Genomic DNA, 13,639 nt, shown 5'->3' with positions numbered 1-13,639 from the left:
ATATAATGGCTGAGATCCAAACAGTATGCCCCGTGAGATTTTTTACTATTTTTGTTTGAACAGCAGACCCGCATGCCATATCACAACAATCTCCTTTTGAAAGGTTCTTCAGTTACTCTGGAATAAGAAATAGAAGCCCAAAGCCTCCTTGGGTGTACCGAACTAGTTCTCCATTATTTAGATCCCAGACAGTGACTACAAACAGCACATAGGCACAAGGCCGGCCCTACTACTAGGCAGAGTGAGTCAGCTGCCTCGGGCAGCAGATACTGAGGGGCAAGAAATAGACAGAGCTGTGTGTGTGCCCCATGACCTGTCCTCTTGCCCCCTAAGTTACTCTCCTGCCCTTGGGTACAATGAGGATGCTGAACCACTGTCAGTGTTGAAGTAAGATTCAGCTGCCAGTCTGGTCAACTTTTGTTTACGGAATGGGAGAGGCACTATCTTGTTTTTCACCTCAGGTAGCAAAATATCTTGGACCAGCCCTGCTGCCAGTCCAGTTGGCTTCTGTACGTAGAATGGAGGGTGGTGGTCATCTTGTTCCTTGCCTCAGGGAGAAAAATGTCTTGGGCTGGCCCTGCATGGGAATGACTCTATGCAAAGGGTTGGCTGGAAGGCAACTGCAGGTTTCTTGCCTCGCTTTCTCCTCCTCGTTTTTCCAGTTATGTTTCTGAACTCACCAGTTAACTTCATACAAGACAGTCAGCCATCATATTGTCTGAGGGCATATTCACACTAGGTCTTTCCTATGGAATTGCCAATGCTGTAGCCACTCATCTTTTTATGGGCATCTTCATTTTGTTATCATCATCAAATCATTGCCTTCCTGTGTTTTCCTTGTGCATCTTTTTTCAGTCCACAGAAAATCCAGCATTTTTGTGTGTACAAAGAATGGAACAGTACCTCAATCACTGCAGAGGTGAATAATTCTTAAAGCTACTATTCCATCTTTTTGAGAGGTACCAGTGCTGGCGTTTACAGTGGTTATAGGGAGGGTGGGTGGGCCTATCACCAGGCATCTACACTTTGGCCCACGTTCACTATTACCATTCCACTCAGTGCTATTTTATCAGCATGGTTTTTAAAAGTCATTTTCCTAAATTTGTGCTAAAATACTTTTGTGCCTATTTCTTTTAAATTATTGAAATATTTGTGCAACAGCGCTTAAAGACAGTCCTGTTCTGTCAGGCTTGTAATCATTTAATGTTTTGCTGCTCTTGAATTTTACAGTTGCTTGTAAAATTTTTTTTATGAATTTTATTATGTGGTTTTATTCTTTTGTTCCTTGGGTTGTATATGAAGTTTTAATTGTACATAACCTCAAGTGCCTGCTAGGCTGTTTTGGTATGATCCCCCCGCCTGCCCAATTATTGAAATATTCATGCAATAGCACCTAAATAAAAAAGGGATTCATCAAAAAATTTAAAAATGAATGACAAAAAGGCATGCTCAGGTGAATCCCCTCTCCCTCCCTACCAGTAGGTCATGCTTACTTGTGTAGAAGGAACATCATAGGATGTACACACAGACAAAGTACTATAACTTCCTGAAGTGTGGAAAGCCAATTGCAATTCTGCATGTAGCTGATAGCAGAAGAGCAATTATCGGGTCGGAGATGCCACTCTGGAAGCACCTTGACTCTAATGGGGATTGTCTCTACTGAGCAACCAGCTCTTCTCCACCTGTCCCACTTAGGAGATTCATCATATCGTGCTGGGAAAAGATACAGGGCGAGACAACATTGGGGATGTTCATGACAGATTACACTGTCATCAATCTGCACCAACCCCACAGCTTCCCTCTGGAAACCATGAATTTTTGAAAAGTCATTTTAGTGCATTGTTTTCCTTAAATGCAGCTCCCAGGCAGTTCCGCTGCAGTGTGTCCCATCCCCCCACATTAAATCCTGGATGTGCCTAGGGGTGTTTCTGTGACCTGGCAGTGACAGTCAAGGGGTGGGGCCTCCCCTTTCCCCTGCATTCCCTCTTTTTCCCCATTCGCAGTAGGGCACTTTTGGACACAGGCTTCCTTTTCCTACTACTTTGCAGTAGCGCTGTTTTAACTATTCACAATATCGCCGTAGCCTGCATTACCCATTCACAATATGTAGCCCGTTTTCCCATTCACAATAGCACAGTAGCATTCTTTTCTCATTCACAATAGCGCAGTAGCCTGCTTTACCTATGCAAATCTTTAGCTGCACTGTTTTAACCATTCACAATACTGCAGTAGTGCTTTAATCTTTCACAAGATTCTAATGGTGGATGAGAGGGGAGAGGTGTGGGGTAAACTACAAGAGCTTAATTCAGCGCTTCCATTAAACTCCCCTGAGCAGAGAAGCATGAGCGTGGGTGGAGAACAAGCCTCTCTCACTGGCTGAGCAGCACCTACGTGGTTGATGACGTTCAGTTCTACTTGCTGGACTCTGCCCACCCAACCCCGAAGTATGGCGGTCTCAAGTGCCATGTGACCCGTGAAAGCGGGCTTTTAGGTAGTGTATACTACACTTTTCTTGTTTCTTATGCTGCTGATGGACTAAAGCAATTTCATGAAAATCCAGAGATAACCACAAAACGCTTCAGAAACCACCACCATGTGGATTTCTCCCCAGGGCGCTTAAAACGAACAACTGGCAAAACGAGGACAGAGAAAACGTGTTTGTAATAAACGTCGAAAATTCAGTTTTATAATTGAACTTTGTTTCAGGGTTATATGAACAAGGAATCTAGTTTTTAAAAACCCATGGCGGGGGTTCACCTTGCTGGCAGCCCCCCACCCCCAACAAGTGCTCGGGAATGTAAGAGCTGACCCTGGCCTCATGGCTGGGCTGTGTTATCATGGAGGTGCTGTTCGCATGAGCCAGCATACCCATACATATGCGGCCATTGCAATTTACATGGCTGTAGCAGCATTTTTAATTAAAGGCCCCACTGCCAAGACATTTAGTAGTAAGGGCCAAAACAGATAGTACTTTAAATCTGTGTCTAGCAGCTATGCCTTTTGTTCATTTTTACTCTAGAGTAGGTGCAGGGCCCCCAATTCAGACTGAACAACAACAATCCCCCATGCTAGGGCCTTGATCTAAATTGGGTGCCCTGCTCCTACTCTAGATAAAAATGGGAAAAGATAAAGATGCTAGACACTGATTTAAATTAATGTCTGTTTTGGCCCTAAGACAGTTAGGAAAAATGGAACTAAAAGGAGGATGTTAGCTCTACTGCACTGAGTTACCAAAAAGGAGATGTAGAAGCTCATGCAGAGTCCACCTCATTTGGGGGAGCACGAGTGAATTTGTAACTCTTCACTTAAACCAGAGGTGTTTTGTGTATTTTAAATCCTAGTTATTATCCTATATTTCCTCCCCCTGTTTTTTATGGAGAGAGGAAGAAAGTAGCTAAGACACATCACTGTGTGAGATGGAGACCTGGTTCATTCAACACAACAGCCCACTGCGGCTTAATTTACCAGTCGGGGGGGCATCATGCCCAGTACCCAGCTTCCCATGTTGTGTGAACCCAGGTAGCAGAGGTTGTTTGAGGGTTAGACAACCCTCAAATAACCCTAAAACAAGCCACGGCTTATTTGAGGTTGTCTCACCTGCTACCTGGGTTTGCATGACATGACAAGCCACAGCAAGCCAGGTGCCCCGTGCAACGCAACAGCCCCCGGAGGTAAATAAAGCCATGGTGAGTTGTTAAGTTCAATTAAGCCATGGTGGGTGGTTGTGCCATGCAAACCAGGTCAGAAAGTCCTCACCTCAAATCTTGCCTCCGCAGTAAACTCACCTTAGGTCAGGCAAACTCTCTCTCTCTCTCTCTCTCTCTCACACACACACACACACACACACACAATCCCCCTCTCACACCTCCAATATGGGAAGAATGCTGACTTGCCTAACCAGGTGGTCATCAAAACGCTAAGTATTAGCCAAGTCTGTAGGAAATAACTTTTTACACCCAGCAACAGCACCACATCGTGCTGTATTGTATCGTAAGCAACCCTGATAATTGCTTAAAGGGCACAGTACAAATCTTAATAAGAAGTTAAAAAAACAGAATGAGGTCCGCATCACATTTTCCTCCTGAAGCCTCGCATACACTGACCTTTCTTCAGTGCCGGTTCCGGTGCAGTCGCCGCAGCTTGCCTTTCTCTCCACCTCCTGATCTGCTCCTGCCTCATCTTGAAGAACAAGATCTGCTTTTGCTCCTCACTGAGCTCCGCCAGAAGCTCCGGGTCCACGTACATGTCTGAGAGGATCTGCTTCAGCATGGCTGCGGGACGCTTCTGGGCACGAAGGAAGGCGGCCTGTGCCGAGGCAGGCCGGGGGGGGGCGCACCGCTCCCCGCTGCCTGCCCAGGAGCGCAGCAGCGGCCGCGGGGAAGCCCAGCGCTATCCCCACCCTGCAGAGGCGGCAGGAATGCGGGCTCTCCGCCGCATGGCAATTACGCTCCCGAGGGCTGCACCTATTTTGGCTCCGACTTCCTGCAAGGGCTGAAAGAGTAAACAAAGAGCTTCAGAGGAAACAAAGAAACGGAGGACTCGGCTGCAGTTACACAGACGTTTAGGGGCCAGAGTTAAGCAGAACTTTCGCTCGCTCGCTCGCCGGCCATCACAACTGGGACAGAAAATTGCTTTACTCTGATACCGTACACAAGTGCTCCCAGCGAAAGTCGCAGGTGTGGCTTTCCTCTCGGAGGCCAGGCAGTTAGTGCATCGGGCACAGAGCGGTAAACCCTACCGCCTCCCCTCCCCTCCCCTCCCATCTTAGGAAGGAAAGCTCTGGCCGGTGGCAGAAGAGAGGACGCCGCAGGGAAAAGTGATAGCGGCAATGGGAGCGAACACCAATGGGGGGGCGAGAGATATTATTCCTAATCTACACACACCCTAGTTTCCCGCCTTCTGCAACCGATTTTGTTTTAATCCATTAATTCTAAAGTTACAAAGCTCTAGAAGCCCTCCCACCACGTGTGGACATAAAGCAACAAACAACACATCCCTATCGACCAATGAAGGGCAAACTAGACAAAAGCTTTACAGCACCAACAAAAACGCACACCCAGGAAGAGCGATCCTTATCAAATACTGTGCGAATAAATAATCATATGCGGAGACACATCGTCATATCTACTAATAGCAGCAACCGATCGCAAAACAGGAAAGTGAGGCAAAATGATCATGCCTCCAACCCGGTGTGCGGGTGCGCGCGGGTGCGCGCGCGGGGGGGGGGGGATTCGCCCAGCAACACACAAAAGAGTATTTTGAAGCAACAGCAGCATGGCACAGAACACAGAAGCTAACAAGCGAACTTTAAGATCACGAATATCAACCAATAGCTGTGCTGGCTGGGGATGGTGGGGTTGCAGTCCAATACATCTGGAAGGTGCCAGGTTGGGGGAGGCTGGACTATCCAGACTAAATGTAACAAGGTGGGGCTGCATTCAATCAACAGGCCAGGATTTCATTGAATTTGAATCCCTGTTGCTTTCCTGCACTGTAGAAGTGCCACGGGTTTGGCCTTGATCTGCAGAAGGAGGGACATGCACCTCTAACAAACAAGGAGATAATTATACACTATCTTTGATGAGAAGTACTGTGGTTAAAGAGAAGGTGGTTGTTTTGCTGTGTTTAAGAACTCAAACCTGCAGTTTACAGTGTAAAAGTAACAGTTGCAAAAGTATCAGCTCTGGTTCAAGAGCTTTGAGAGGAACTTCTTGTGGATCTGCTTGAGGATGGTCTTTGGGAAGAGACCTCTGGGTTGCTGAAGGACTGTGGACAAGATGCACTTGGTAAGCATGTGCTTAGTTGTTATTCTAGATTTTACTTGCACACTACAAATAATGGATGTGGGAAGAGAACATTATGTATCTACCAGACATGTTACCAGTTCTTTGCTCCAGTCTCGTATCTTCCAGGACTTTCCAGTTAGCTTCTGACATTACTTTCTAAATAGTGGAGGCTGCTGGCTCCGATTTTGGTGAGGCTGTGAATCCATTCCGGGTTTCAGGCAGACCCAGCCAGAACTCTAAAGGAACTATCCAAGGTGCTGAACCTAATTTGGGGATAGGGTGAGTTCTGAAATCAGAGCCACCAGCCTCCGCTGTTTCTAAAGGCATGGGTCTGTTTGTGCACCTGTGTCTTGTATGTGTGGTACGGAGTCATTTCCCAGCAACAACATGGGTATGCCAAGATTCCAGAAGCCAATCAGGACCCAAAGGAACATGCATCGTCAATGGGAACATAGAGATGTGTGAGGCTGTATCAACCTTATCAAGCGGCTTGCTTCTCAACATGGAAGCGTTGCTGCATAACAGAAGTGCCAACTGGTGAGCCACAGGCTGGATTTTGTCTCCAAAGCAATTTTATCCGCCCCCTGGTAATGGCCCTACCACATTTTAGTCAAGATATGATAAAGCTTGAAGTTACAATTGTAAAGGAAAAATGTTTCCACGTTGTAAGGCTGTGAGGCAGTCATTTTCCTAGTCTTGTCCTGCCCACCCCCAATAATGTTCATACAAGATTAGGTAATGTGTAAATAATATTTATATGTAGTGGTATCCCTGGTAGGGTTATGCTCCATTACTGAAAAGTCTTTGCTACTACATGGCTTTATTCTGCTGCTGGTTTAAATTTCATTTTATGTGTTGGAGTGGTTCTATTCTGTGCTGCTGTTTTTATTCTGTGCTTTTTTTTAATTTGTTTGAATGCTTGTATTTCATTTTGTACATATTGTACACTGCCTAGAGAACTTCAGTTATTGGATTTTTAAAAGTACAGTAAAAAAAAAAATGGCGCCCACTTCATTATGGAGCTGAACTATACTAAATGGGTTCCATTGGTACACTCTTGGCTGTCAGACCACTGTCTGGCAAACAGAATGGCCATGCCTGCTGTTTTGAGATCTAGAAGGCTCAAAATGTCGACATTGCCCAGTGTTCTGATCCATCTGAAACCTGCTTGAAAGTTTGCCTGAGAAACCTGTCCTATGAAGGCCATAGGAGAAAGATTTGCATGGCTTGGTTCTGCATGTTAGACATATGGAAGAAGAAAGCTTAAAAAAATAGTTTCTTCCTGCTAAACTCTCAAAAAAAGCAGCCTGATTATACAGGAGGAAGTATTGCTTACACCATGTCTACCTACAGGTAGACTTAAGTAATTTTTAAGTATGTCATTTATTTATACCTTGCTCTTCTCAAATAATGCACTCATCATCCCTTAGCCAGCCCCTGGCTCTTTGACCTTTCAACTCTTATTTCTTTTGCAAGTGAGTTTACAAGCATTGGCAAAAATTAAGTAGATGCCTTTGGTGCATTTAGCTATGCTGGCTGGGGAATGCTGCAAGTTGCAGGACTTTTTTCTGTCTAAACCTGCATATGATTGCACCCTTAAACTCCTTAGTACCAAGTTCTAAGAGCTGAAACATACAATCAGCAGCTGTGATACATTTGTTGTTGGGCTATATCATTTCAGGTGGGAAGATTAAATATTTGCATACTTCCCCATATATAAAAAAACACCATCCACGTAAAATCACCCCCCCCCGCCATCTGAATTGGACCATCCGCCAACAAATGTATAACATATATACTTATGTATAGCATTTCTACATCAGGCTAAAACCCGCAACTTTACTGCATTTCCATCTGAAATGCAGGATCATGATGGGCTCCCTTTACACGCACTTCCCTTTTCCCCCTTATCTGCATTGTTCTATATGTTTCATTATACAGCCACTAGATGGCGCAGTGATCTAGCACCTGTTGTGCGATTTCCTGTTTTCAGGAGGGAACTCAACACACTGTAATTTGATAGCTCATTATCTCCGATCTTTAAAAAAAAATGGGATAAAGGTCATTTAGCAGAGGAGATACCCTGGAGGTTGACAATATCATGTAAAGGACCCACAAACTTCCATGAGCAACCAATCTTAATAGCAGGATAAATGTGGGTGTGGAAAAGTGTATTAAGATGTTGATCGGGTGGCTCCACTCTCCTGCTAACTCTAGGCCCAGATCCCCAAGGCCAATGTTCTTAAAAGGTCACCTCTCTCATCTGGGATCATAGGTAGCCTTATGTTAGACCTGGGGTGCAGAATCTGTGCCCCCCCCCCAGTGGTTATTGGACTCCAGCTCCCATCAGCTGCAGCCAGCATGGCCAATGACCAGGAATAATGGGACATGTATAGTCTGATGTTTGGAGGGCCGCCATTTCCTAGCCCCCGCAACAGAACTCCTTCCTTAATAATGAACATTTCAGTGCAAAGTGTTTCTTTTTCTTGGCAGTTATTCATCATGATGAAATTACCGCTCTTGCATTTACTCCTTGGGATTCTCATGTTACTCAAGGTGAGTATTCTCCAGTGCTTCTTTGTCTTAGTGATCAAGCTTGAGTGCTGAAAGTGGGGTACTTGGCCTCAAAACCTACTGCACAATCCTCTTAGCATGTTTAGGTGGAAGTGGCACTTGGGGCGGACCATGCACATGTTATGCTCACCACTCTAAAGGCTCCCTGCCAACAAGAAAAGAAAACTGGACAACAATGCAGCCAAACACTCAAGGAATGATGCAGCCAAACATACCTGGCCAGGTTTCTCCATCTGTTGTTTACTTCTGGTTCTCTTGCTTCCTTTCCCTAGGGGTGTACGAAACACACTCACTAGTCCACTGGGGGGGGGGAGGCAATCCGTCCCTCCCCCGGAATCCTCCCCGGCCAGCTCTGCTCCGCGGTGCATCCATGGAGCCGCCGGCCGGGCCCGCCCGCAGCCGGACTTCCGGCCGCTGCCACGCAAATGGCATCCGGCATAGCGGACGCCATTTGCGTCCCTGCCTTTTGCTGTGATAGGCTACGTAAAGATTTACGTAGCCTATCACGGCAAAGAGCAGGGACGCAAATGGCGTCCACTACACCGGACGCCATTTGCGTCCAAAGACAGGCAGCAGCGGACGGCAGTGGACAGACGGCGGCAGGTAGGATCCGGCCGGCGCGGATTCCCCCGGGTGGTGGAGGTGAGTCTTTCGTTCCGCTGCGGACTCTGGGGGGCCGGATTCTTAGAATCCGGCCTCATTGGAGTCCATGGCAGAATTCTCCGCCATCTCTACCTTTCCCTGCTCTGGCTCCTCCCAACTGCTAGGGGAAATGACCTACTAAGGAAAGAATCAACTGGAGATAGAAAACTACAGATGGTGCAAGCCTGACAGCAATGCCTCCTTCTCAATGTGTGTAGCTGCAATCCCCTCCAGCCCTTTTTGACCGTTGGTGGGGAATCTTTAAAGTAAAATTGCTTCATAATTACATTGTGAAGATCCAGTATATGAAGATGGCTCCAGGTTTTTCAGGGCCTTTGGGCAAGACACCCCCAATGGGCCCCCTCCCTCAGTGACTCTACCTTCTCACCACCATTGTCACTAACTGCTATTGCTCCTCCTCTTTCTCAGCATTGCTGTCGCTTGCTTGACAGACACGGAGCCAGCGAGCAAGAAGGCAGGGGCATCTACTGCTTCTCCTTCTTACTACCGCCACCGATGTCTGAGTCACAGAGCCTTTCTATATGAGGCATTTATTGTGCCCTTGTGATTCCTCATTCATGGTAGTTTGCAGGTACTTTACATGATGTCATCATCCTCCAGGGCCTCTCCCATGCTTTGCAACCGTTATAGCAGGGTTTGTTTTTTTTCTCCTAATGAGGACAGTCTGGTATTTATGTGAATGGTGGCATGAAACCCTGGTGTATTTGTGCATTTCTGCTATACCACAGTGCCACCTAGTGGTAGTGTAATGGAACATACAGGAAAGCAGAGAAAGAAAAACCCTGGGGGGAAAAAAAGACACATCTAAAGGAGCCGATCTTAATCCCATAAAGAATTCAGAAGTAGAAGCCTCACTAAATGGCAGGTTAAAAGTCTCAGGTAGAAAACAGAGAGGCAGGTGAACAAGCAGGTTGCAATGGTGATGAGGAGGAGCAAGTCTAGGGGGCTCTTTCAGTGGGCCTCTGCTGGGATGTTGGCCCTTGGCAGGTGCCCAACCATGCCTACCCTTGGCACTGACTCTGCATGAAGAGATTCATAGTGAAGAGAATGGAAGCCACATTTAAGGGGATTAAGGGGAAGTCATCTAAAAAACTGAAAAACTGAGCATGGACAGCTCATTAAAGGAGCTTTGAAATGAAGAGGGTGTGATGGGAAAATACTTGCTATTTTAGTTTTCCTTAACTTGCCAGATCAGATTACTCCATTCTTTCCTGCTCACCCTCTCCTAGAGGACACATTCTCAGAGGCCAGGCACCTATCGCTAAACATATTCAGATAGCTTAAACTTTGCCTGTACCTGCCCACTTTGCCCTTCCAGTGTAGCAGAGAGCAAAAACGCACACACAAAACAACTGGCCAAAATCAAATGGCACTGTGGCATGGAATCGTACAACACCAGAGGAATTGTGCTGGGTGTTCCTGTGCTTTTATTTATTTATTTATTTATTTATTTCTATACCGCCCAATAGCCGAAGCTCTCTGGGCGGTTCACAAAAATTAAAACTGTGCTTTGCGTGCTGGATCATCTGCCTTGAAGCTGTAAAATGGGGCAGTTGTGCAGGGGATGCTCAGCCGCCCAACATAAAAGGGGCATTTCAGACATGCCCTGATAATTCCCAAGGGAACTACTTTGAATGTCTACTACAGAGGGGCTGCTTTCGTGGTGTGACATTGGAGCATTTTCTCAGTTGCCTGTGCCTTGAGCCTCAGGATAAGCTAGATGCAGAAGGCTTGAATGCTACTGTTACACTGAATAACGTCAGCTTTTTCTATATTATTTTCCAGGCCAAATTCAAGGTATTGGTTTTGACCTTTAAAACCCTATATGGTTCCAGCCCAGTCTATCTTAAGGAGCACCTCCAGCAACACCAGACAGGCCGCTTAACAAGATCAGCCTTGGATGGCCTTCTCTCTGTCCCATCACCCAGGACAGCTAGACTGGTGGGGATGAGGGAGAGGGCCTTCTCTTTGGTGGCTCCCACTCTGTGGAACTCCCTCCCTAGGGAACTCCGCCATGCCCCCTCTTTAATGAGCTTCCACCATGTATTAAAAACGTGGCTGTTCAGGCAGGCATTTGGGGTGGGTTAGGGTATTTTTAGAAATATGCTTTTACTGTAGAATTTTATTGTTTTAAACTGTTCTATTATACGCTCTGTACATCGCCCAGAGTGTCTGGGTGACCAGCCAGATGGGCGATTAATAAATTTAATAAATAAATAAATAAATAAAAATATTATGAGCATGTTAGATCATTTAATTGAACTCCTTTAAATATTTGTATCTAATCCTGCCTCATCCTCTGCTCAAGGCAGCTTACAATAACAATTAAAATCTAACACCTATTGTGTTCACCAATCTTAGTCAGGCAGTAATCCACAGTTATCTGTAAAAAATGGTAAGAACATAATTGTGGGAGGTAGTGAACACCATTGGTTTCAGGCAGAGCTGAATAGGAATTCCAAGTGCAGCATCAGATCTGGCTCCTGTTGAGGGGAAGGTCAAAGGCAGCAAAGAGACCAAGAGCAAAGTCTCCTAGATGCGCAGACTAGAGAGCAAGCCTGGTCCAGACACCATTACAGGGATCAAAGAGGTTCATCTGACTTGCTCTAGCCTATTGGTATTAAGACGCCTTCTTGCAGATGTCCCTGAAACAGAACACACCATCCCTGTGCCCCACAACTGCACAGACTGAATCCCCAGAAAGGGATTTCTGGGGATTCATGGCTCTTTTTCAGAGCACTTACTGCTGTGGTTACTGCGGTTCCCTGGCAGTTCTAGAAAAAGCCCCGAGAAGGCAGCTGGATGGGACAGAGTGAATGGGTTCGTATGGGTTGTGTGTGTCTAAGTACCGCTGGTACCGGTGCCCCATTTGCTCTGTCTCGTCCTGCTGCCTCCGTAAAGGGTTTGTTTTTTTTAACTGTTGAGAATATCTTTGTGATTTCTTGGAATGGGAAACGTATGCACATTTAATGACTGGGAAGCAAATGGAGAGGGATTTTGTGTAAATTTAATAGCTGGGGAGTAAATGTGAGGGAAATTCACGCACCTGCAGTAATGGAGCAGTTAATGCAGGTGCACAAATTTCTACTCCATTTACTCCCAGCCTTTAAATTTGCGCACATTTCTTCAGGTTTTTCTACAACTGTCAGGGAACTGCAGGAACCGCAGCAGTTAGTGCTCTGAAAAGGAGCTGCAAAGAGGGTGGGGGAGTTAAAATCTCCCCTTTCCAGAGTAGGCGGAGACTCAGGGAAGTGTTGAAAAAGAGGGGAGACTGAGAAGCATCAGTCCAACACTTAAAAGCAACAGGATCACATTGCCAAAGGGGAGATATTGGTGCTTTTGGTGCAACGACGTTTGCCACTTTCCCCCACTTTTTGGTGCTTTTCAATTTCTGTTACTGTTATTTGTGTTTTATTATTTCATTGCAAGTCGATTTCAGTTTACACAAGGAAAAGTGGAAGAATTTATTTAAAAATAAATAAACTGACATCAACATTTGATGTGAGTTTGGCAAACCAAAAGTAGCCAGAAGAGCAACAAATAATAAAAAAATTAAACTAAAACATTGCCTTGCTGATGGGCAACACAGACTATTTAAAGTTGCTCAACAGTGTGCCCCAAACCTCAAGTATGAGAAATATTGTAACAATCTTCCACTGTGTTTCTACAGGTATCAAGAGTCAACAGCTTCAACCCATACCCACAGCAGGTATAATAAACCCTGTATGCGAGTCACTGTTATTTTGTAAATAGTCAAAAGTTATTACACTTACAGATACTGCTCAAATCATATAGAGTTGTCTAATATCTGGCTGTTACCAAAAACCTGTCCCTCCCCTGCCCTGCTCATTATCTGAGTTGCTATGATGTCATAGAATGTTTAACACTCTTAACAGTTGAGGGAAAAGGATCAGGCTATACAATGTTGGGAAACATATTTCATTTTCCCCACAAAACTGGAAAGCCACAGTAGAGATTATGACCTGGTTCACACGATCAAAATAGTGTGTGCTGGCGCATGCTGGGTGGAATTTGAATATTCAACACCTGGCTGTGGCTTGTCATGCTGTGTGAATCCAGGCAGTGGGGGTTGTGTAACGGTTAAACAACCCTCACATAACCCAGTAACAGGGCATGGGTTATGCGAGGGGTGTTTAACCTTTGCGCCACCTCCTCCGCCTGGATTCACATGACAGGACAAGCTGTGGCCAGGCGATGAATATTCAAAATAGTCATGAACCCGTGCTTGCAGTTCCATCCTGCGAACCGGCCCAATAAGTCCTGTGTGAAATTTTGCCCCATTTTCTCATTTAAGTGTGGCCTGGGAACTAGTCCAACACATTAGCTGTTACCATTGGACTTTAGCGCTGATGGAGTGAAGGGGCAGCCCACAGAAACTGTATATCGTGCAGCCATGGGTTTCTTTCATGATAGTAGCAAGCAAAGGTGACCAGGGGTGCTTCCAGACGACGCTTCTATCATGCCAACTGCTCTGCCCCACTCATGGAGTTTTACCAGGGTCCAGATGCAGTCATCTTCCACTTGTAACCTCTTCTCCTTTTCTTTCCATGAAAAATCAATTAAGGAGGAACAGAAGGAAGAGCTGCATGATGCCT

At 45.8% G+C, this 13,639-nt stretch overlaps 2 protein-coding genes across 5 annotated transcripts in view; one reads left to right on the top strand and one right to left on the bottom strand.

Annotated features, from left to right (window-relative positions):
• Positions 1-4,729, bottom strand: part of SH2D4A (SH2 domain containing 4A) — a 30,165-nt gene extending 25,436 nt beyond the window's left edge. For both annotated transcript variants that reach the window (XR_014792228.1, XM_084857487.1), the window contains exon 1: positions 4,104-4,729. Coding sequence is in view for 1 of the 2 variants with exons in the window: in XM_084857487.1 (XP_084713613.1) it covers positions 4,104-4,269 (166 nt within the window). In the remaining variant the exon portion in view is untranslated. The remainder of the gene's footprint in view (positions 1-4,103) is intronic.
• Positions 4,730-5,217: 488 nt separating this feature from the next.
• The window catches only part of LOC146344497 (uncharacterized), a 49,732-nt gene continuing 41,310 nt past the window's right edge, over positions 5,218-13,639 (top strand). Inside the window, exons 1-3 of one of the 3 annotated variants that reach the window (XM_084857484.1) lie at positions 5,218-5,786; positions 8,280-8,342; positions 12,694-12,732. In XM_084857484.1, coding sequence (XP_084713610.1) covers positions 5,778-5,786; positions 8,280-8,342; positions 12,694-12,732 — 111 coding nt within the window. In that variant the 5' untranslated portion in view covers positions 5,218-5,777. The remainder of the gene's footprint in view (positions 5,787-8,279; positions 8,343-12,693; positions 12,733-13,639) is intronic. The other 2 variants (XM_084857486.1, XM_084857485.1) reach the window with 2 other exon arrangements.

Source organism: Heloderma suspectum, chromosome 5, assembly GCF_057233095.1.
Source record: "Heloderma suspectum isolate Gila_16-S chromosome 5, 16-S_ref, whole genome shotgun sequence".
Classification (NCBI taxonomy): Eukaryota; Metazoa; Chordata; class Lepidosauria; order Squamata; family Helodermatidae; genus Heloderma; species Heloderma suspectum.
This window is presented reverse-complemented; position numbering and strand designations above follow the sequence as displayed.